This window comes from Phocoena sinus, chromosome 6 (assembly GCF_008692025.1).
Source record: "Phocoena sinus isolate mPhoSin1 chromosome 6, mPhoSin1.pri, whole genome shotgun sequence".
NCBI lineage: Eukaryota > Metazoa > Chordata > Mammalia > Artiodactyla > Phocoenidae > Phocoena > Phocoena sinus.
The window spans coordinates 12998918-13019732 of record NC_045768.1 but is presented as its reverse complement, the minus strand read 5'-3'; the positions used below and the strand labels follow the sequence as shown (position 1 = coordinate 13019732).

Below are 20815 nucleotides of genomic sequence, written 5' to 3'. Positions count from 1 at the left end.
CGAGACTCGTGGGTCAGAGACGAAGGACTCTATGACTCATGGCCGGTAGCATGAACTTCATGTTTGCATCAATTTTCTTTCCCCAAGTTCCTAGGGCAGTCACAGGTGTTTTTGTAGAACGTAAAACAATCTGCTCTTTCGTTTGGTCAAATTATAGCTTCATGTTCCTTATAGGACCTAATGTACAATCTATGCGTCAACTGTTCCTCAAGCTAAAAATTACACAAAGAGCTGAAATTCAGTTTGCTTTAGTATTAAATCATTAAATTAGAAACTTGGAGATTATTTATTTATTTATTGAAGTATAGTTGATTTACAATGTTCTGTTAGTTTCTGCTGTACAGCAAAGTGATTCAGTTATACATATACATTTATTCTTTTTCATATTCTTTTCCATTATGGTTTATTGCAGGATATTGAACTTAGTTCCCTGTGCTATACAGTGGGACCTTGTTATTTAGAGATAATTTAAAATTTGAATTCCAAGCTGTCAAATACAGAAAGGTAAAGAGAGTTTTAAAGTTATATAAAAAATACATAATCAGTACATACTGATTATATAAAAAATCAGTATGTACACACTTGAAACTTTATGCCTATCTTAAGTTGTTGGAAAACTATAAGACTGTTGTATAGCCACGTTGTTCTAATTGAATAGTATCCTTGTTTCTGAGGAAAACAGAGCAACTTCTACACAGTCTATTATGCTTTTCTAAACTGTTTAAAGGTACTTTTCTATTGTCATTTTTAAAAATAAAGTGCGAATTCCAGCTCTCACACCGAAAAAAGAAAATAATATAGTTTTTGAACAAACACTAAGTCCTGAGGTGGAATTTTGGGGTAAAAAGAAATCATTTATATTTTCTGAATGAAATGAAAAATAGAGTGAATTTAATTCTATAGCTGAATATTTAGGGTTTGATAATAATGATTCTCTCTGGAGTGCTGTTGTTGGAGCTTATACACCCTAAAGAAGTTTTAATAATGTATTTAGCATCTATACTAAGGATAAGTACACAGCGTGTGGAGTGACTATCCAAAGAGAAATATTCTCCATGTACAGATGTGAAAACATCTCTAAACTACATTTATAAAATAACCAAGAAAGGTATCATATACTTTCGTGGTTTTCAAGCCCTTTTACATATGTTGATTGATAACAAGTGCATCGTAGAGAAAGAACGAAGTTTACATTATGTAGGGTCATGAATATTATGTTTCCAAAAGGAAGCTTTTCTCCTTTTAAGGCAGCCATCGATTTGGAAAAGGGACCTTGAGAGTCCACAGTCTTGGGTCAGCCAATGGTGTGATGTCACTACCCCTCCATTTTTACTAGAATAAGTTGAACCTTGGTCACTGGGTGTATTGGCTCCCTATTGCTACTGGAACAAACTACTGCAAATTTCGTGTCTTAGAACACACAGACTTATCTTACAGTTCTCAGGGTTGGAAGTCTGAAATCAGTTTCTCTGGGTTACGGCCAAGGTGTCGGCAGGGCTGCATTCTCCCTGGGGGCTCTAGGGGAGAATCAGTTTCCTTGCCTCTTGCAGCTTCTAGAAGCTGCCTTGACCCATGGCCCCACCTCACTCCCACCTCTGCTTCCATCACCACATCGCCTTCCCTGTGTTCTCTGATGCTCCTGTCTCTCTCTTATAAGGACTCTTGTGATTGCATTGGGCCCTCCCAGGTAATCTAAAATAATCTCCCCATCTCGAGATCATTAATCACGTCTTTGAAGTCCCTTTTGACATTGAAGGTAACATACTCATGGGTTCTAGGATCAGGATGGGCTCTTTGGGGGCCATTATTCCGCCTACCACAGGCAGGTAAGGTTTAATAACCTCTAAGAGCCATGTCTCCTCCTTCTTCCAAAGATGGATGGGGGACTTCCCTGGTGGCGCAGTGGTAAAGAATCTGCCTGCCGACGCAGGGGACACGGGTTCGAGCCCTGGTTCGAGAAGATCCCACATGCCGCGGAGCAACTAAGCACGTGCTCCACAACTACTGAGCCCATGTGCCACAACTACTGAAGCCCGCCCGACTAGAGCCTGTGCTCTGCAACAAGAGAAGCCACGGCAATGAGAAGTCCGTGCACCGCAACGAAGAGTAGCCCCCGCCCGCCGCTACTAGAGAAAGCCCACGCGCAGCAACAAAGACCCAACGCAGCCAAAAATAAATAAATAAAATAAAAAACAAAGATGGATGGCCAAAGTCTGAACTGGAAAAAGTGTGTGTAGGAGACCTACCAACATATCAGTGCACTGTTTTGGCAAACTCACTCTTCATTTGGCTAACTGTTAAGAGCAGATAAGAACAGTACAGATGTGCTTCACACAGACACACACACACACACACACACACGCACACAGATACAGAGTGGCATCAGCTGGACGGCCATGTCTGAAAAGTTCTAACACTCTGAAGGTTCCTTGACCTGCTGCCATGGTGATCTTACCTTTTGCTCTTCCGGCAGTTCATCCGGCCACTCCTGCAGTAGCGGGGGAGGGGAAGTTGGGACATCAGTTCATTGGCAGCTTTACGCTTGGGGAACTTCGTTCCCTCACCCACGAGTTTGTTTCTAAATCTAATTTTTGGACTTTCCTGATCCACTTTCTCTAACTGGTCATTTGGGCTGCTGTTGATTTCAATGTCATTTGTTTTGTTTTCTGATTTTGTTTTTTCTCTTGCTTCTTTTCCTTTTTCCTATTCAGACGTATTCAGAGGGTACAATTTGGCACTGAATCATCATACCACCTGTTTCTATTTTAATTTTACTATTAGTTTTTGGAAGGCTGAATTATTCTTCATTCAGCAAGTGGTACGGGTCCCACCCGTAGCCCATCCTCTTCTCCAAAGAGTATCTCTGATACCAAGTTTTTGAGTACTGTTTATGATATTTTTCTACGTAAGTGCACACACATACAAACAGAAAGTAAAACATCATATTAGTTTAATCATGTAGACAGCAAATGTATTTCATTCTAAAGAGCCCATGGTAAGCCTTTGCAGTGGTGTTTATATTTCTGTGCCTCTTGCCTCTAGATTGCTGGCCATTCTCTCTACTCAGGGAACACTGGATATGAATACATTTCCGCAGTTAGTTTCTCGGGATGGAAAATCTCAATTGTTTACACACAGATATGATTCTATGTATTTCAAATAGGCTATTTATTAACTTTTCATTCTGAAATTTTTACAGATATGTAGGCAGTTGCAAAACCAGTACAGAGAGGCTTCCGTGCATCCTTCACCCAGTTTCCCCTGATAGTTACATCTCATGTAACCAGTACAATGCCCTCCAGCCAAAGACCCACCAGGAACACACCTCCAGCTGAACGAGTTGGGTTTATTACTTATTGCAGTGATGGAGGGCACACACTGTGGGGAGCCATGGGACATCTCAGAGTGTGGTAGAGAGAACCTACTCTAGGATTTGGGCTTTGGTTGGGTGATTTGGGGGACATCTAAGGAAGTGGGGTTCACTCTTGATTGGCTGCTCTCAGAAAGCAGGGGCAATTCTGTGATGGGGTGTCTCAAATCTTATCTCCAGGGAGAAGAGGCAGCACAAGGATAAAGCTGTCTTCGGTAAAGAAGCAGCAGACGCTCATTTTCGCCAAGGTGGGGAGATTTTTGGTATTTTGTGGGTGGCGCAGTGACCTGGCTTTTGTCAGTGGCTTAGACAAAATGATAAAGTGGACTTGTTTTGCCTCATTTTATCATGGTAGCCTTGTCTGAGGTTGGCATCCTGTGAGGTTGTTTATGTCCAAAAGGAGAATAACATGGCAGAGCTGTGAATGCCAGGTCAGCTTCTGGATGTCAGCGTCTGCTTTCCTCCTTCCTCTCTCATCTTTTGTGCATATCGGTCCTATGCGTGTGTAAACTCTGTGCCATTTCAGCACATGTGTACGTTCGTGTAACCACCACTGCACTCAACACACAAGACTTTTCTGTCACCATAAAGATCTCCCTCTTGTGCTGCCCTTTTACGGTTACACCCACCTACCTGCCCCCCCACCATCCCTAACTCCTGGCAACCACCAATTGGTTTTGCATCTCTATGACTTTACCGCTTTGAGAATGCCATATAAATGGGGTCATGCACCATGTGTCCTTGTGACATTGGCTTTTTGCACCAAGCATGTTGCCCTGGAGAGCCATCCAAGTTGTTGTGTATTTCAATAGTGCATTCCTTTTTCTTTGCAGAGTAGTGTTGCATGGCATGTGTATTAGTTTCCTATTGATGCCATAGCAAGCTAAAACTTAGCAGCTTTGGACTTCCCTGGTGGCGCAGTGGTTAAAAATCCACCTGTCAATGCAGGGGACATAGGTTCGATCCCTGGGAAGATCCCACACGCCACGGAGCAACTAAGCCCGTGCACCACAACTACCGAGCCTGCATGCCACAGTTACTGAAGCCTGCGTGCCTGGAGCCCATGCTCTGCAACAAGAGAAGACACCGCAGTGAGAAGCCAGTGCAGCACAACGAAGAGTAGACCCCGCTCGCCGCAAATAGAGAAAGCCTGCACGCAGCAACAAAGACTCAATGCAGCCAAAAATAAATAAATTAAAACAAAAACAACTTAGCTTTAACAACACAGATTTGTCATCTTACAGTTCTGTAGGTCAGAAGTCTGGTGTGGGTCTTGAGGGACTAAGATCAAAGTATTAGTAGGCTGCATTGCTTTCTGAAGGCTCTAGGGCAAACTCCATTTCATTGCCCATTCCTTGTTGGCAGAATTCAGTTCCCTGTGGTTGTAGGACTGAGGTTCCTATCTTCTTGCTGGCTGTCAGCTGAAGGATGTTCCCAGTTTCTAAATAGAGGTCACCCACGTTTCTTGGCTCGTGACCCCGTTCTTCCATCATTCCTCTCATGCTTAGAATCTCTCTTGTCTCTTCTTGCGTCATTGAATCCCTCAGAGCCATCCTTTTGCTTTCCTCTTGCACATTTAAGATTATCCCCACCTGGAAATCCAGGATACACTTGCATCTCAAAGTCCTTAACCTTAGTCACATTTGCAGAGTTTCTTTTACCATGTAAAATACCTTCACAGGTCCTGGGAATTGGGGCAGACTTCTTTGGAGGGAGCATTATTCTGCCTCACACGCTGTGGATGTACCACGGTTTAACCCTTCACCTACTGAAGGACGTTTTGGTTATTTCCAGTTTTTGGCTATTACAAATAAAGCTGTTGTGAACATTCTTGTTCAAAAAAGAAGTATAAGTGGATTGCACTGTTTCCTTTTGCAATGTACTTTTTTCACTCAACCTCTTATTTCTGAGTTTGATTCGTGCTGATCTTATAGAACTGGGTCCTTTGTAGGGGTCCGTGGACACTGCCACCTGGAGTCCTACCCTATTCCGCCGAATGACTGCCCCAAGGAGTCATCCGCTGGGGCATCCATTCCCCTGTTGGTGGACATTTAGGTTGCTTCCCACATTCTGCTACTGCAGACAGTGCTGCAGTTGACGTCTCTGTGCAGATCTCCATGTGCAAGTCTGAAGCATTTTTCTAGACTGGACATGTAGGAGGGGAATTTCCTGTCTTAGAGTATATGTGTGTGTGTGTGTGTGTGTGTCAGTTTCAACTAGCTCTTTTCTAATTGTTCTCAACTTCTTTTCTTTCCACCAGCAGTGAAGAAAGACTTTCCCACATCCCTGTCAACATTTGGGGTCATTGTTCTTTTTCATTTTTGCCTCCCTGAAAGGTGTGAAATGACATCTGGTAGTTTTAATTTGCATCTTCCTGATCACTGTTGAGGTCCAGCACACACATCCACCCCTGCCTTGCACCTCCTCTTTCTATAGAACTGACTTCTTTTCTCCTGCTGCCAGTATCAGAGGTTGCCGCCTCGACCTGTTTTTAAGCAGTAAGATCTGGGCGGTGCAACCCGACAACTGAAATATGGTGTCTTGTCTGAAATTACAGGATGTTCCTCAGGCCTCCGTGTTTCCATGGGAACAAGTAACAGTCATCCTTCATGATTAGGAGGTATCCATGGCAACCAAGCCAGCAGCATTTGAATGAAACCAATTTTATTTATTTTTTTGCAAACACATGAAGGTTAAAATGCATTTCTCCGACTATGGCTTCCAAGAATAGGAAGGCAGCCTGGTCTGCCTGGTGAAACAAGAGACTCTTGACCTCCTGCTGGAAAGGGGATGCAGGATCAGCTGGTCCTATGACCTAATTTTGTAGACTGGAAGCCCGAGAGGTCATGTGGAGGTCACACAGTGAGTCTGAGCCGAGGGAAGACGCCTGAACCAGTGCTCCGAGGTCTGGAGGAGACTCGGAGGTCGGCCGGTTCGCCCTTCCTGGGGTCTGTCCCTGGGGATGCCACCTTCATCCTGCAAAATGTTAGCAAACTCGCTCAACTTCTCTGGGGTCCTGCTAGTACCAGTTGTGTTGCTTAGAACTTGGTGCGGGGCATGAGCCCAAGCATCCCAGTGTCTGCTTCCTCAAATTAGAAAAGACTTGCTACTAAGTCAAAGGCCAAAGGCAGCTGTGTTTTTAGAGGCAGAGATAAAACTCAGGGGGTCAGCTTTCCGTCTTCTTTGCCTTTGTAAAATAAAGAGCGGTTTTCCTTTTCCATTTCCTTTTTTTTAGGTGGTGGGGAATAGAGACAGTCACTGCTCTTACTTCCTGACTCACTGGATTGATGATAAGTCATGAGCCCGGGGATGGGAAGGGGCTGGCCTGGAGTCACACAGCAGAGTCAAGGTTAAGTCGAGTCTCCTGGTCCCAGCCTGGTGTTCCGCCCCCTACCCCATGCTCCAGGCATCCTCTGCCTTCTCTGAGCCCCTCTAAGTGTGGGTTTGGGGGGAACAGTTTCAGCATGTACTCTTGCTTCTTACCTGGGGGAACTTTAGAGGAAGTCACTTTTCCCTCTTAGAACCTCAATTTACTCATCTGGAAAATGGAGCTCCCCATAGATGTCTAAGTTGTGAGATGGGGATGATATTTGAATGTGTCTCAATGCGGGCAGTATTGCCCCTAAGTGGACAAAAAAAATTGATTCTAGGAAGGGGAGGTGAAAAAGTCTCACTCTTTTTCTGTGTAAAGCCTGATATACATACAGGACAAAAAGATACTTACTGTATATCTATGGTTTTGGAATTTTGTTGAGGGGAAACTAGGAAATGAAAAAGACTCCTTAAGGGGAATGAATAAAAGGTAGAGAAACACCGGTCCGTACCCCAGGGAACCATGTGGTTATTATTACTAACTTTGTGTTTGGAGCTTGTGTTGGCTGCTGGCTTCTAGGGGGAGCTGTTTGGCGTGTAGGGTCAGAAGAGAGCCTGACCCAGCCCAGACTCTGCCCCTGTGGTTCAGTGTGATCCCCAGGCATGTCACAGCTTCCCATCCCTATGTAAAGGGGGTCCCGCCAGCTCCGTGAGTGGGGCCTGGTTCTCAGGCAGCCAAGATCCCGCCTGGTGGATCCGTGGGGGTCCAGCAGGAAGCAGATGGCACTTACATGAGGATGATTTGAGGTGTGGGCGGGTGTGGGGAGCCATGAAGAGGAGTGCAGGACCCCAGAGCTACTGGCAGCTGGGGCTGGTCCACTGAGGCTGGTAGGAGGGGAGGGGAGCGTGGCTGCTGGGAGGCGAGAGCGCAGGAGACCTGATGGTAGTCCGTGGTAGTCGGGAGCTTTGGTCGAGAGAGGCAGCTGACCCAGGCGACTCTCCTCCCTCCCCTGATCTCCTGCCAGGGCTCCCCACTGGCCAAACCCCATGGAAGCGAGAGGACCCAGAAGCCGGGTTGGTGGTCTACACCCTGGGGCAGGAGGCGGGGTGGAGAAGGATGGAGAATGGAACTGGGGCTAAGCGGAAGCTTTCCGGAAAGGTGCCTAGATTCCTCTTCCTCTGGCGTGCAGGAGGAAGAGTGGACTCCTACCCCAACCATCCCGCCCTGCAGCTCCCTTGCTGGGTTTCTGCCTTCGGATGCAGGTAGGGTGTAGCCTGGGCTTTTTTTTTTTTTTTTTTTTTTTTAATCTTGAGTTTATTTGAGCAAAAATCAATTTGAATTGTGCAGTGCCAAACTGGAAGTGGTTAGAGATGCTCCCCAGGGTGTCTGAATTGAAGTCTACGGCCACTTTGGGAGCACCCACGAGGGTCTTTGCTATTTATCTACTGGGTTAGGAGCTAGTGGATAAGTTCCTTTCCTCTCGTCTCCGCTTCCTCATCTATGAAATGGTGGTTGGACCACGCAGCCTCTGAGCGCCTCTTACTCAGACCCAGCAGGCAATGGCCGTGATCCGTACAGGCTGTGGGAACATCAGTCGTTTTTATTTTTAAAAAATTATTTATTTATTTATTTATTATTTTTGGCTGTGTTGGGTCTTCGTTTCTGTGCGAGGGCTTTCTCTAGTTGCGTGAGCGGGGGCCTCTCACTGTCGCAGCCTCTCTTGTTGCGGAGCACAGGCTCCAGACGCGCAGGCTCAGTAGTTGTGGTGCAAGGACTTAGTTGCTCCGTGGCATGTGGGATCTTCCCAGACCAGGGCTCGAACCCATGTCCGCTGCACTGGCAGGCAGATTCTCAACCACTGAGCCACCAGGGAAGCCCTGGAATATCAGTCTTTTTTTTTTTTTTTTTTTTTGGTGGTACGCGGGCCTCTCACTGCTGTGGCCTCTCCCGTTGCGGACCACAGGCTCCGGATGCGCAGGCTCAGCGGCCATGGCTCACGGGCCCAGCTGCTTCGCAGCATGTGGGATCTTCCTGGACTGGGGCATGAACCCGTGTCCCCTGCATCGGCAGGCGGACTCTCAACCACTGCGCCACCAGGGAAGCCCAGAACATCAGTCTTGATCTTAGAGAAGAAGCAGCCTCGCTGGGCTCCTTGTGTCCTGCCAGGTGCCTCTTGCCTAGAGGTGTGTGGGCACACCTGCCCAGGAAGGGGCAGTGAAGCTGTGGCCAGGTGTGTGTGTGTGTCAGGGAGAGGGAGTAGTTCCTGTGAGGCTTCTGGAGGCTGAGGGCAGTGTTGCACACATGGGTGGGACACAGTGGTTAGTTATGGAGGACCCCCAGGTGGAGGTGACGGGGGGTACTGGGGTGGGGGCGAGATGAAGGCAGACTGGGGGGTGCAGGAAGAGATTTCCTGGGGAAATCTCCAAAAAGAGTGGGTCTTCCCTATTGTGTGACTAGCAGACACCGTAGAGGGGGAGCAGAGTGAGGGTGGTTCTAAGTAGGAAGCGCCACGAGGGAAGCAGAGAGGCCCTAAGACATGGCAGTCACTGGGCTGAAGAGGAAGCTTTTCTAGAAGAGGTGGCCCCAGGGCTGCCTGGTAGGCCTGAACCCATCCCCTCTGGTGGCCCACTTCCTCCAGTCCCAAAGTGGCTTTGCCTGCTTGCCCAACGGCCAGGGCTCAGCACTGGCCTGCCCTAGTGGGATGAGGGGCTCAGCTCTGTCCTTCCACACTTCTGAGGACCCCTGTGCAAGCCGGCTGCATGGAGAGAACGGACCGGAAAGTGTAGCGCGGCCCCCCAGTAGCCTGATCTGCCTTCTGGGAAAACCTGCTCCTTGTCTGTCCTGTGTGTGTGCACGTGTCCACACATCCACTCGTGCACGTGTATCTGGGGATGGATCCGAGTTGGTACGCATTGGAGTGTCTAGATGGATGCAAACGTGTGTGTGTTTTCTGGGCGTGCGCCTCTGACTCTGCACCCCGGTGTGTTCGCAGGTACCAGGGAAATGTCCACCCCGTCCTTTTTCCCGTCCTTTTTCTTCTTCTGAGTCAACAGGTCTTTCCCAAGCACCCCACACACACCAGCCTCCGTGCAGGGCGCTGGGGGTGTGGAGATGCAGCCGGCTTAGGCGTGGGCATTAGGAGTTCCACCGTCAAGCAGAGGACACACACACACACACACACACACACACACACACACACACACACACTGCGCAAAATGAGAGCGTAGGTAGGCTACCCTGGCCTGGCTTTCGCTACAGGAGCCCGTAGGGGGCTGAGAGCTGGGGGCGGAGGAGGTTACCAAGGGTTTCCTCCAGGGCGGGCTGGATGGGTCAGGCTGGGACGAGCAGGAAGGGGGGCTTCAGTGGGAGCCACAGCCCAAGCACTAGAAAAGAGGCAGCCAGTGCCAAGCCCGGCGTCGGGGAACCAGGGGAGAAAGCGGCCAGGTGGACTGACCTGGCTGTTTAAATGCGCGTGCTCAGGCCGTGGCTAAGAGTTTAGAATGAGCGGTCGCCATTTAAAAATCAGAAGATTTCATATTAAACGCCCCCCCACCCCAGATTTCCAGGTCCTCCTGAACCGTGGGAAGCTTTGGCTGCACGGAGCCCCCCGTTGCTATACTGAAATAATCAGCTGGGGCCGAGCAGCTCACCGCGGCTCCCCTTTACTCCATCATCTGCCTGGCCCCTGCACTATGCTCAAGTTTAAAGCCTCAGGAAGAGACAGTTCCAACTGGAAGCTAGAAATCATAGAGTCTCGTGTTTGAAGGGACTGCTTATATACCTCCAGTAACAGGGGGCTCATCGTCACACATCACAAGATGTGCGCCTTGAAGTGCGGGTTTTAGGAGACCTTTTTTAAAAAAAAAGTTGTGGGAAATATATACGAAATATATACATGAAATTTACCATTTTAATCATTTTTAAGTGTACAACTCAGTGGTATTATGTACGTTTACAAAGTTGTGCAACTATCACCACTGTCCATTTCTAAATCTTTCCCGTCACTCCAAATAGAAACCCTGTACAATCAAGCAATAACTCCCCAAGCTCCCCTGTCCCTAGCCCCTGGTAACCTTTCTGTCTCTATGAATTTGCCTATTCTGGGTATTTCGTACAAGTGGAATTATACGATATTTGTCCTTTTGTGTCTGGCTTTTGTCAGCGTGTTTTCAGGGTTCATCCAGATTGCAGCATGTATCAGAACTTTCATTCTTTTAATGATGGAATTACCTTCCACTGTATGCGGCTACCACACTGTGTTTATCCATTCATCTTGTTGATGGACACTTGGGTTGCTTCTACCTTTTCGGCTATTTTGAATAATGTTGCCATGGACATTTGCATACAAGTATTGCTCTGTGTCCCTGTTTTCAGTCCTTTGGGGTATAGGAGTGGAATCGCTGGGTCACGTGGCCACTCTGTCTTTAACTTTTTGGGGAACCACTATCTGTTTTCCACAATGGTTGGACCATTTTATGGGGACCAGTTGTGTGTTGTCCTGGCCTGGATGGGAATGACAGGACGGCCTGACTGGGTGGCTTAGATTGTCCACGCTCACCCTCTCTCTCCCTCTGTTGACAGAGTCGCCCCAAGAAAGGCCGGGCTCCCGGCGCAGCCTGCCGGGCAGCCTCTCAGAGAAGAGCCCCAGCATGGAGCCTTCAGCTGCTACGCCGTTCCGGGTCACGGTAACTATCTCTGCGTCACCATCGCCACCTGGCCTGGGGTGCTGCTCTGCGACCCCGCGGCCCCCATTCCTGGAGCCTCACGGACCGGGAGAGCATCCAGCCTCCCTTTTTCTAGGTATCCGATCGCTCAGCTGCTCCCCTCTCTGTGGCTCAGCCCCTTCCCAGGGGGCCACGTGGGGGCCCCTTCTTGCGAGGGAGGGGCCAGACAGAGGACAGACAGCTCTGCAGGCCACGGGGCCCAGAGCTGAGCTGGCCTGGGAAGAAAGAGGCTAGTGTTAGGTCGGATAAACGCACCCTCATCCATGCGCACACATGCCATGCTTCCTTAGAATGCACCTGTTTTGTTTCCACATTTTAATCTCTCTCATATCACAGCCTGTGGTGTGTCATCATTTAATTGCTGTGTTTTTTCTGTCTTGGTGGCACATAAAATAATGCTGTATCTTACAACTGATGATGTCCTAGAATTAACAAAGGACAGTATATATATCTTAGCTTCTGATTATTAGCAGTCCCACCAGCACACATTCTTTGATTTCAAACCTAAATGACTTAATGGAAACAGAATCCAGTGAGCCTTAATATCTGACTCTCCGTGTCCCCCTGTGTCCCCACCATCCTTCCACGCACCTGCAGTTCTACGTCCCTTTACTGCCCCCATTCACATGTTACCATGCGCCCCTCTGTCCATGCTCTGCCATCTGCTGGACAAGTAGACATGTTCTCTTCCCCTGGGAGCTCACAGTCTGTAGGGGAGGTCGCTATTTGATCATCTGTTCATCCATTCATTCATTCAACCATTTTTTATGGCATGCCTGCTGTGTGCCAGGTACCATTCTTTGCACTGGGGCTAAGTGGGAGGAGCTGGCCAAGAGAGTACCAGGTGGATGAAGCCCTTGACCTTATGGGCTGACATTCTTGTGTTGGAGCTATGTGCTGTGAAGGAGAAAAGTAGACTGATAGGGAAAACCAGGAGAGCTTCCTTGCGGTGGTGTGGTTGAGAAGTGATAGTTGAGCTGGAGTGCAAGGGATGAAGAGCTAGCCCTCTGGGGCTCCGGGGAAAGGTGGTTTTTTTTGGGTTTTTTTTTTTTGTGGTATGCAGGCCTCTCACTGCTGTGGCCTCTCCCGCTGCGGAGCACAGGCTCCGGACGCGCAGGCTCAGCGGCCATGGCTCACGGGCCCAGCCGCTCCACGGCCTGTGGGATCTTTCCGGACAGGGGCACGAACCTGTGTCCCCTGTATCGGCAGGCGGACTCCCAACCAGTGCGCCACCTGGGAAGCCCGGAAAGAAGGTTTTGATGGAGGGAATAGAGAGGGCACAGGCTTGGCTGTTGCCATACAGTGTGATATGGGGGTTCCAGGTGAGGTGAGAGTGGGCTGGGAAAGGTGCTCCCTGGGAACACCTTTGAGCTGGGTCTTGAAGGGTTCCTTAGGAATTGGGCAGGCAGTGACAGAGAGGGAGTTCCAGGTAAGGGGAACAGCAGTTGCAAAAACATGGAGGCTGGCATGGAAGCACACTAGAAATTGATTTGTGTGGAATGGTGAAATGCTTGGTGGGACTGGACATGAGGGGTCTGGAGGTCAGGGTAGGAGGTGAGGCTGGGAAGATGGGCCAGGTCCGGGTCAGGTGGCGCCTCAAGTCCTCAGCTAAGGGGACAGGGCTTTCCCCAGGGCCACTGATTCTCCTGCTTTTTGTGTGTCATAAAAATGCTCTCAAAATAAGAACCTTGGGTCCCCTCAAGATTTCAGTGCAGTGGGCCAGGGGCAGAGCCTGGATATCTGCATTTTTAACAAGCTCATGAAAGAGGTAGTCCTGAGCCCTAGGCTCTGGGTCAGATCAGCCTCCAGGCAGTGAGAAGGAGAAGGACACCTGTGCTGAGGAAGGATCCCTGATCACCTCCCTGGGTGAGACCAGGGCCCTTGGGAGATGGTCTCCAGCTGTGGGGAGGATCAGGAGGCTGGCACCTGAGAGACCCTGATCGAATCAGCTGACGCAGAGGCCAAGTCCTGCCCTTCCTGGACCCCCAGGGCCACAGGCACCAGGGCTGAGCCTTCAGGATGCCTTGGGGAACGATGACTAATCATAATGTAGCCCCCTGTACTATGTTCACGGTCTTACCTATTCGATCTCTTTTAAACCTTGAGACAACCCTGAAACTGATACTTTTATCGCCCCATTTTACAGATGAGAAAACTGAGGCCCAGAGAGGTGAAGTCCCTCACCCGAGCTCCAAGTGCTCATAATGGTGGAGCCAAGATTTGGACTCAGGTCTCCCTGACCTGAGCGGGTGGCACCCCTAGCGCAGGAGCATGCGGCACCCCTCTGGCTGGACTGGAACCAGAGGAGGGGGACCCTTCCCCCACACCCTCCCAGAACCCCCTCAGCATCACTTTTTACCCGCTTCCCTTTCTTTTGCTGCTCTAAAAGGTGTACCGTCACACCTCGAGGTTGCTATAATTTGCAGTTCTTTAATTGCCAGCTAGGCTTGGCTTTTTTTCTGTAGTGTCGTCTTCACTATGTTTCCTGGTATGGAAACCACCTGTGGCTCAGAGCCAGAGCCAGAGCCAGCCTTCTGAGCCACCAGGCCCCCGACTCACAGTCCCGTGAGATTAGGGTCTGCAGGATGGAAAGTGTGTTCAGCCGTCATTTTACCCACTTCTCACAGCAACCCTGAGGGAGGTACCATTAGTGTCTACCAGTCACAGATGAGGGAACTGGGGCTCAGAGAGGTGAAGTTATTTGCCTGGTGTCACACAGCTCTTGAGTGACAGAGCCTGGCATGGATACTAGGACGGCCGGACATTTATTTTTTGTGTCCTTTTGCTCGGCACCTTGTCCTTTTCTGTGTGCGGCAGTTAAGGAAAGGGGCGTGAGTCGAATTTCTATCCTGGGCCGGTGCTCAGAGCTGGGGGGGGGACTAGGGAGCTCAGAGGTGGGGATCTGGGTTCAAATCCCGGCTCTTGCATGACCTGTGTGACCTCGTTAGTCACTCAACCTGTCTGAGCTATGTTGTGCTCATCAGTAAAGGGCAGGCAATGACTGCCCTTCCTTGAAGGACTTGGTGGACCTTTGTGTGTACACACCAGCCCAGGTCTGACCCATGGTAGATGCTTACGCCATGAAATCCACCATTATCATCTGAATTGCATTTCCTCTTTTGGCTCCAGGACAGTAAAGATCTGGGGAGGGTTGGGGTGGAGGGCGAGGACCGGGTGCTTGGGGGAAGGTCAGATGTGCGCCTGACCTGGACCTTAGGGACAGGCTTGACACGGACCCTGTGCAGGACCAGAAGCACACCCTCTCCCCTGCAGCCTGAACTTGCACTTGCCTCCGTGTGCTCCTACAAGCCAGATCCTCACGCGCTCGCTGACTGCTGCTCTGTGTACCCCCTGAAGGAACGCAGGGAACATGGTTTTGCCTGGAGGAGGCAGGGGAGATGTCACAGGATGTACTTGAATAACTGTCGTCTTCGCCTCCATTTCAAACCAGGGTGATGAGATGTCACCACCTCTCACAGCGGTGCCCCTTGGCAGTGGTGTGGTTTAATGGAGAATCCCCGTCGGGGTCTGTAGGACTCACTCTATCCACCTCCTTCATGCAGACTGAGGCCCAGGAGGGGCCAGACTTGACCAGGTCGCCACTCAGCTGGGAGGGCTTCTGAGTCTGGGCTGTTAGCACCCTCACATGCGGCCTTTACCCCTTTTGTGAGTCAGCCTGGGACCGCAGTCACCCCACAGGGCATCGGGCTCAGTGCTGCTCCCACCTCTGCCTCTTGGAGACCGTGGGACCCTGGGAGAGCCTCAGTTTACCCTTCTGTAAAAGGGGGGGGGGAGTGACTTCGAGTTTTGAGCATACAGTAGGCGCTTAAACACTTTGATGCAGTTTAAGGGAATGAGCCATAAAGTCCACAGACCTGGGACTGAGCCTCATGCCAGCTTTGTGACCTGGACAAGATACGGAACCTTTTGCCTACCTGGCACAACTTCCTTCTACCTACAGGTGGAGTTGGGGGTGGGGGAGTAGTTCCCCAGGGCCACTGGGTGCTAGCAGGCTTAGTGGGTGCACCCTGAAAGCTGTGGGGGGGCCCTGGATGAGGGCAGGATGGGGAAGGAGCTGGGAGCAGGCGACCAAAGGGACCTCCCGCCCATCTCCGGCCTTCAGCTCTTGGGCTCCAAAGAGATGGGGAGGCTGAGATTCGAACCCCTGTCTGTCTTCTCTGCAGCCAGCAGGGAATCCTGGAAGCGAGAGAGGGTCAGAGGTAGGGGAGGCAGGCAGGCAGCGAGCTGGGGGCCTGGATCTGCACAGACTGTCAGGCTGGGTCCAGGGGCTCTGCATGGACCCATCCCTCTTCTTGAAGCCCAGGGACCCTTAGCAGCAGCAGGCTGCCCCCTCTCACCTGCCACCCCATGTTCGAGGAATTCACAGTCTGATTTGGGAGTTAAGGAGATGGTGACTGTTACCGGTCCCCTCAGCCCGCCGCCCTCCCCAGACCCAACCTACCCTGGTATGGGCTTGCTCCCTCCTTCCTCTGCTCCTGGCCCCTCCCATCGACCTTGAGGAGAGCTGTCAGGGTCTGGGTGTGGGAGGTGGCAGAGGCTCTGGGAAACTTGACAGCCAATTGATTCTTCCTCAGGAAGTTGAAAGTGAAGAGTTGTGTTTGAAGGTTTAGCTGAAATTAGGTCTCAGGGCTATTTTTTGCGAGTTGGAGAAGGAGAAGTGTCAGGGAGGGGAAGGCCCAGGGGGCTGGTGGATGCTGCAGATAAACTCAGTACCAGTTGATTGCAGATGCTTCTAGAAGCGGGTCTCAGTTCCTTTCAACCACCCACTTTTACTGGATGCTCAACTGTGTGCACCCTAGGTGGTCCTGAAGCTGTGACGGAGGTGTGCCTGGGGTGTTGTGAGAACCCAGAACAAGGGACAGTTACCTCTCACTGGCGAGGGTAGGGAAAAATTCCTAGAGGAGGATCTTTGGGGCTGGGCTTTGAGGGATGTGTAGGAGTTTGTCAGGAACAAAGGGAGAAGAGTATTCCAGTTAGAGTGGGATCTAACAAAATAGGAACAAGCCAATGGCCCTGTGATTAGATATGATGTTGAATGAGTTGAAGACATGATGGAGAGGAGCCTAGACAGAAAAGTGAGTGGGTGAGGCCTTTGGACTTTCCGCTACAGGACATAGGAGTCAGAGGGGATGATGAGTGAGAGTGGAGTGGGCAGGAGATCTCTGGGATGTGGACCTTAGGTTTCCCCAGCTGCTCACCCCTCTTCCTGCTCCTGTGGCTTCCCCAAACCCTCCCCACATTTCAGCTGTCTTTCTTTCTCTCTCACATACACAGAAACAGGTACATGACCACAACATGCAGGACTGTGGGTGACCGCCTCAACACCACTGTGGAAAGGCTGTTGGAAATTAACTGGTCTAAACCTTCCTTCTCCAGAGGAGGGACTGAGGCTCAGAGAGGTCAGGGTCCTTTCCCAAGGTCACACAGCATGTCCGGAGCAGGGCCTGGAATTGAGCCCATGTCTCTCCATTGCTGTCCTGTGCTCCTTATGCCTTGCTCCCTCCTGCCCTCATTTCCCTGCAGCTGAGTCCTTCTCCCCACCCCCATCATGCTTCCTGGGAGGAGGGGACTGAAGGGAATGGGCATGTGTGGGTCCAACTACCCACAGAGGCCCCCGATGTCTTATCAGCACACTGCCACCTCCTGGTCTGCCTCTCTGCCCCCATTAGTAGCCCTTGTCGGCTATGGGGACTCCTGTTGGGCATGGGGATGGTGGACAGAAAAGCTGGTCAGAGTTCCAGATCATATGAGCCTGCTCTGTCACTGCACAGATGGGGAAACTGAGGCCCAGAGAAGGTAGGTTTGCCTGGAATACCTGCTGGGCCTCCCTGTACCACTCCAGGCTTCTACGGCCCATCCCAAATGCACATTTACATGGGACACATCTATGTCTGTGGCCCACAGACTGGTGGAGAGATGTCAATCGTGCAGTGTGGCAGACTGGCAGGCAGGAGTGCTGGACCTCAGATTGGGTGCCCTGCTGGACCCCAGATTGGATGCCCCAGTTTCCTCCTCGTAGTACCAGGAATTTGCCTGTGAGCCGATGTCCCTTGCTCTGTCGAGCCTCCTGAGCCGGAGTCTCCTGGCCCAGCGTCTGGCCATTTTTCTGCAGATGAGAGGGTTGGTGGGGGGAGCTTGCCCCGGACCCTCAGCCCTTCTCCTCCCCTGCCTTTCATGGAGCCTAATTGTTATTAAACTGTTTAAACCCAAAAGGCAAATTACTATCATTTTGGTCTGTGTCCATTTGGTCTGTGTCTGCCTTCTGTGGGGAGAGGCCCCCTTTCCCGCAGCAGGAAAGTAGGAGATGGGAACATTGTTGCAGACAGCCCAGGGTGGCCAGGGCTGGCCAGCACGGTCTGCAGGGCGGGAGCATGGGGCCAGGGGCTATTTGACGCCTCCTGAGTTGAGGCCAGGCCAGCGTCTGAGGCCTGGGACTGAGGGCAGGCTGTGGTATTTGGTAGGGTTGGGAGGCTGCCTGCCCCATTAATAAACATGAAGGTGGTTTCATCAGCTTAGTTTTACAGATTAGGAAGGCAAGGCTCAGGGAGAAGGAGCTGGCCCGGGGTCCCCCAGCCTTTGAGCGGCAGAGGTGGAAGTCAAGCTCTGGTCTACGAGTCCTATTGTGGGTGTGAACTAACTTACTTTCCTCCCTCGCTTCTCTGCCTTCCTTTTTTCTTTCTTAGTACATTTTTAATCAGCACCAACTATGTTTCAGGGCCTGTGTGGGGCACTGACACAAATAGCATTAAAACGTAGGTTCTACCTGCAAAAATACGGCGGGTTTAGCTGGGCCTTGACAAAGTCATTTCCAGGCAGGTAAGGGGAAAGGACAGGCAGCCAGGACAGCCCCTGCGAAGGCCAGGAGATGGGAAACGGCATGAGTGACAGGAGACCCATGGCAGCACGTAGAGCAAACGGGATTGGAGGCTGAATTAGCGGGAGTATGGAGTCCCCAGAAAGGGGGCTGAGGGTGGGCCAGAGCTGGCCGGAGCAGACCTGGAGTGCAGTGTGTCCTTCAGAGCAGCATACCTGACCCGGCTGGGAGAGTCTGGAGCTCCTTAAGTGGGCAGAGACCAGGACCAGGGTGGGGGATGAGGGATGGAGAGCAAGCGAACTGCTTTTCTCAATCAGGTTGTCCGGACCCTGTCCCCGCCCTCAACGTCTGAGCTTAGAATGTCTTTGTAGGTGTCCGTGAGGGCGGTGGTGGAGGGAGGAACCAATTCAAGGAGACCTGGAACCTCCTGCCTCGTTTCGGGAGGTGCCAGCTTGGCTCGAGCAGCTTGGGTGGGAGGATGGAGGGGGGAGCAAGGACAGCCTCTGCACCCTCAACCACCCGTCTCTGCCCCCAGTGTCCTGCAGAGGTACCTCTAGGACACCCCTGTAAGGCCCTGCACTCAAGCCTGTTGGGCGGCAAGGAGTTGGATAAACTAGTCCCCACTAAGGTGTCAGTGGCTGACTCCCTGATCCCTGTGTCATAGGTTCCTTGCACGAAAGGAACTTTATCAGTTGGAAGTTGGAGTCACGGTGGAATGTTGGGCTCTGTGACTGGCAGGTGGGATACTGTTTGGGGGTCTTTCTTCCTCTCTTCACACCTCCCTGGGTCCTGGGGATACAGTACTGGCTCTTCTCATAGGTCTACCTGGGATGGGGCAGGATTTGAATCTTAGCCCCATGGCTCCCCTCTGTGGGATCCCTCAGGCAAGGTCCTCAACTCTGTGCCTCTCTTTTTCCCATCTGTAAATGGGCACAGGAGTCCCTCGCTCACAGGGCGTCTGTGAGGGCTCAGTGCCTGGCATTCAGCCAGTGTTCACACCCTGCCCCTCTTTCTGGTGGACGGGGCTCCCCCTACCCCACCCTTTCCCCAGAGCCTCGGGTCCTCCCTACCGCACCCCTCCTCCTGCTGCCCCAAACGACATTGCCCCTGACAGAGCTTCTAGGGCTTGGCTCTGACACCGGGCTCTGATACCAGAAGGTCTAGAGGGGGTGAAGGAGTCCCTAAGAGACCAGAGACCAAGTTCCCAGGTACAGATGGAGGTTGGAGGTGTCCGTGCAGGGTGGTTTCTGCCCAGTTGGGGGCAGCAGAGGGCAGCAAGTGACTGCCTGGGCTGCAGCTCCCAGAGGAGAGTGGAGATCCCAGGGGTTTGTGTGCCTCCCACCCCGACCTTGGGGCCATGGGGGTCCAGCTACACAGGCTGCAGAGCCCACTGCCGGGTAGAGGGAACAGCTCACATCAGGAGCACCTGTAGGCCGCTGGGCCTGGCACTGTTGGCTGAGCCGACTAGGCTGGGTTGACCAGGGAGCTGGGGGACCTCTGAAAGGGGACCCTCATCAGGGACATGGAGGGGGGCAAGATCTGGAGCTGAGGCAGCCTTCCAGCAGGAGGAAGGGGGTTGAGGGGCCCAGTGTGTAGGCTGGCACTGTCTCTGCACCGCGGTCGCCAGGCTGGACCAATAGACCCTCCATCACGGTTGTCCTCTGATGAAGTCCGGCTGACCTGGGTTCGAATCCAGGCTCTGCCAGCTCCTTGCTGTCTGCAGGAGGGCACAAGGAGGCAGGGGTGGGGCAGTCATAAAACCTGTTTTACACAGTCCGCTGGGTCAGGCCCTCTCCTGAGCCCTCACTGGGTAGCATCTCATGATACCATGAGGCAGATAACACAAATCCCACTTTGTTTTTTTTAAGTGACAAAACCAAGGCAGCCGGAGAGTGAAGAACTTGCTGAAGCTCACTCAGCTCGAGAGCCTAGATAGTGAAGGTCTCACGGCGCCTGGCCCACAGCACGCAGCTCAGTCTCTGCCGGCCAGTGTTGTTATTCTTTCCATTTTATAGATGAGAACACTGAGGCCCTGAGAGGGGAGGTTGTTCCAGGCCACACAGCCAATCGGGGACAGAGCTGGCACTCAGCCTCATCTTATTCTGCCCCTGCCTTCAGCTGGCCTGGCCCTCACAGGTCAGAAGCTGCCTGTGCAGGGCAGACACGCTGGGTGGGAGGGACCTGCTCCCCTCTTCCCACCCCACCCTGTGTGGCCCCTGTAGGCCTTCCCCTCTCCTAGGGGACCCAGGAAACTGGGTGTGAGGGGCAGGGCTCAGAGGCCTTTGTTCCTACCCCACCCCCATATGAAAATGCAGTGATCGCCTCTATCACATCCGGTGGCGTTTGGGTTGGATTGCAGACATAATTATGTCCGAATCTTCGGGTGGGAATTGTTTCCAAAGCCAGGAGGCCCTCTTTGGAGGCGGCAGCAATGGTATCTCTTTCCGACACAAGGCCCTGCATGGGGATGAGTAACTTTTCCCATGGAATTGCTTGAAGACCATCTAAAATGAGCCATGATTGTTACTGCCCCGCTCCAGTGCCTTCGATGGCTGCCAGGGAGTGGAATCCAG

General features: G+C 51.5%; 1 protein-coding gene across 13 annotated transcripts in view; it reads left to right on the top strand.

The window, feature by feature from the left end:
- The window catches only part of DAB2IP (DAB2 interacting protein), a 195111-nt gene that overhangs the window by 80301 nt on the left and 93995 nt on the right, over positions 1–20815 (top strand). For all 13 annotated transcript variants that reach the window (XR_004350518.1, XM_032636266.1, XM_032636263.1 and 10 more), the window contains exon 2: positions 11265–11368. Coding sequence is in view for 11 of the 13 variants with exons in the window: in XM_032636266.1 (XP_032492157.1) it covers positions 11265–11368 (104 nt within the window). In the remaining 2 variants the exon portion in view is untranslated. The remainder of the gene's footprint in view (positions 1–11264; positions 11369–20815) is intronic.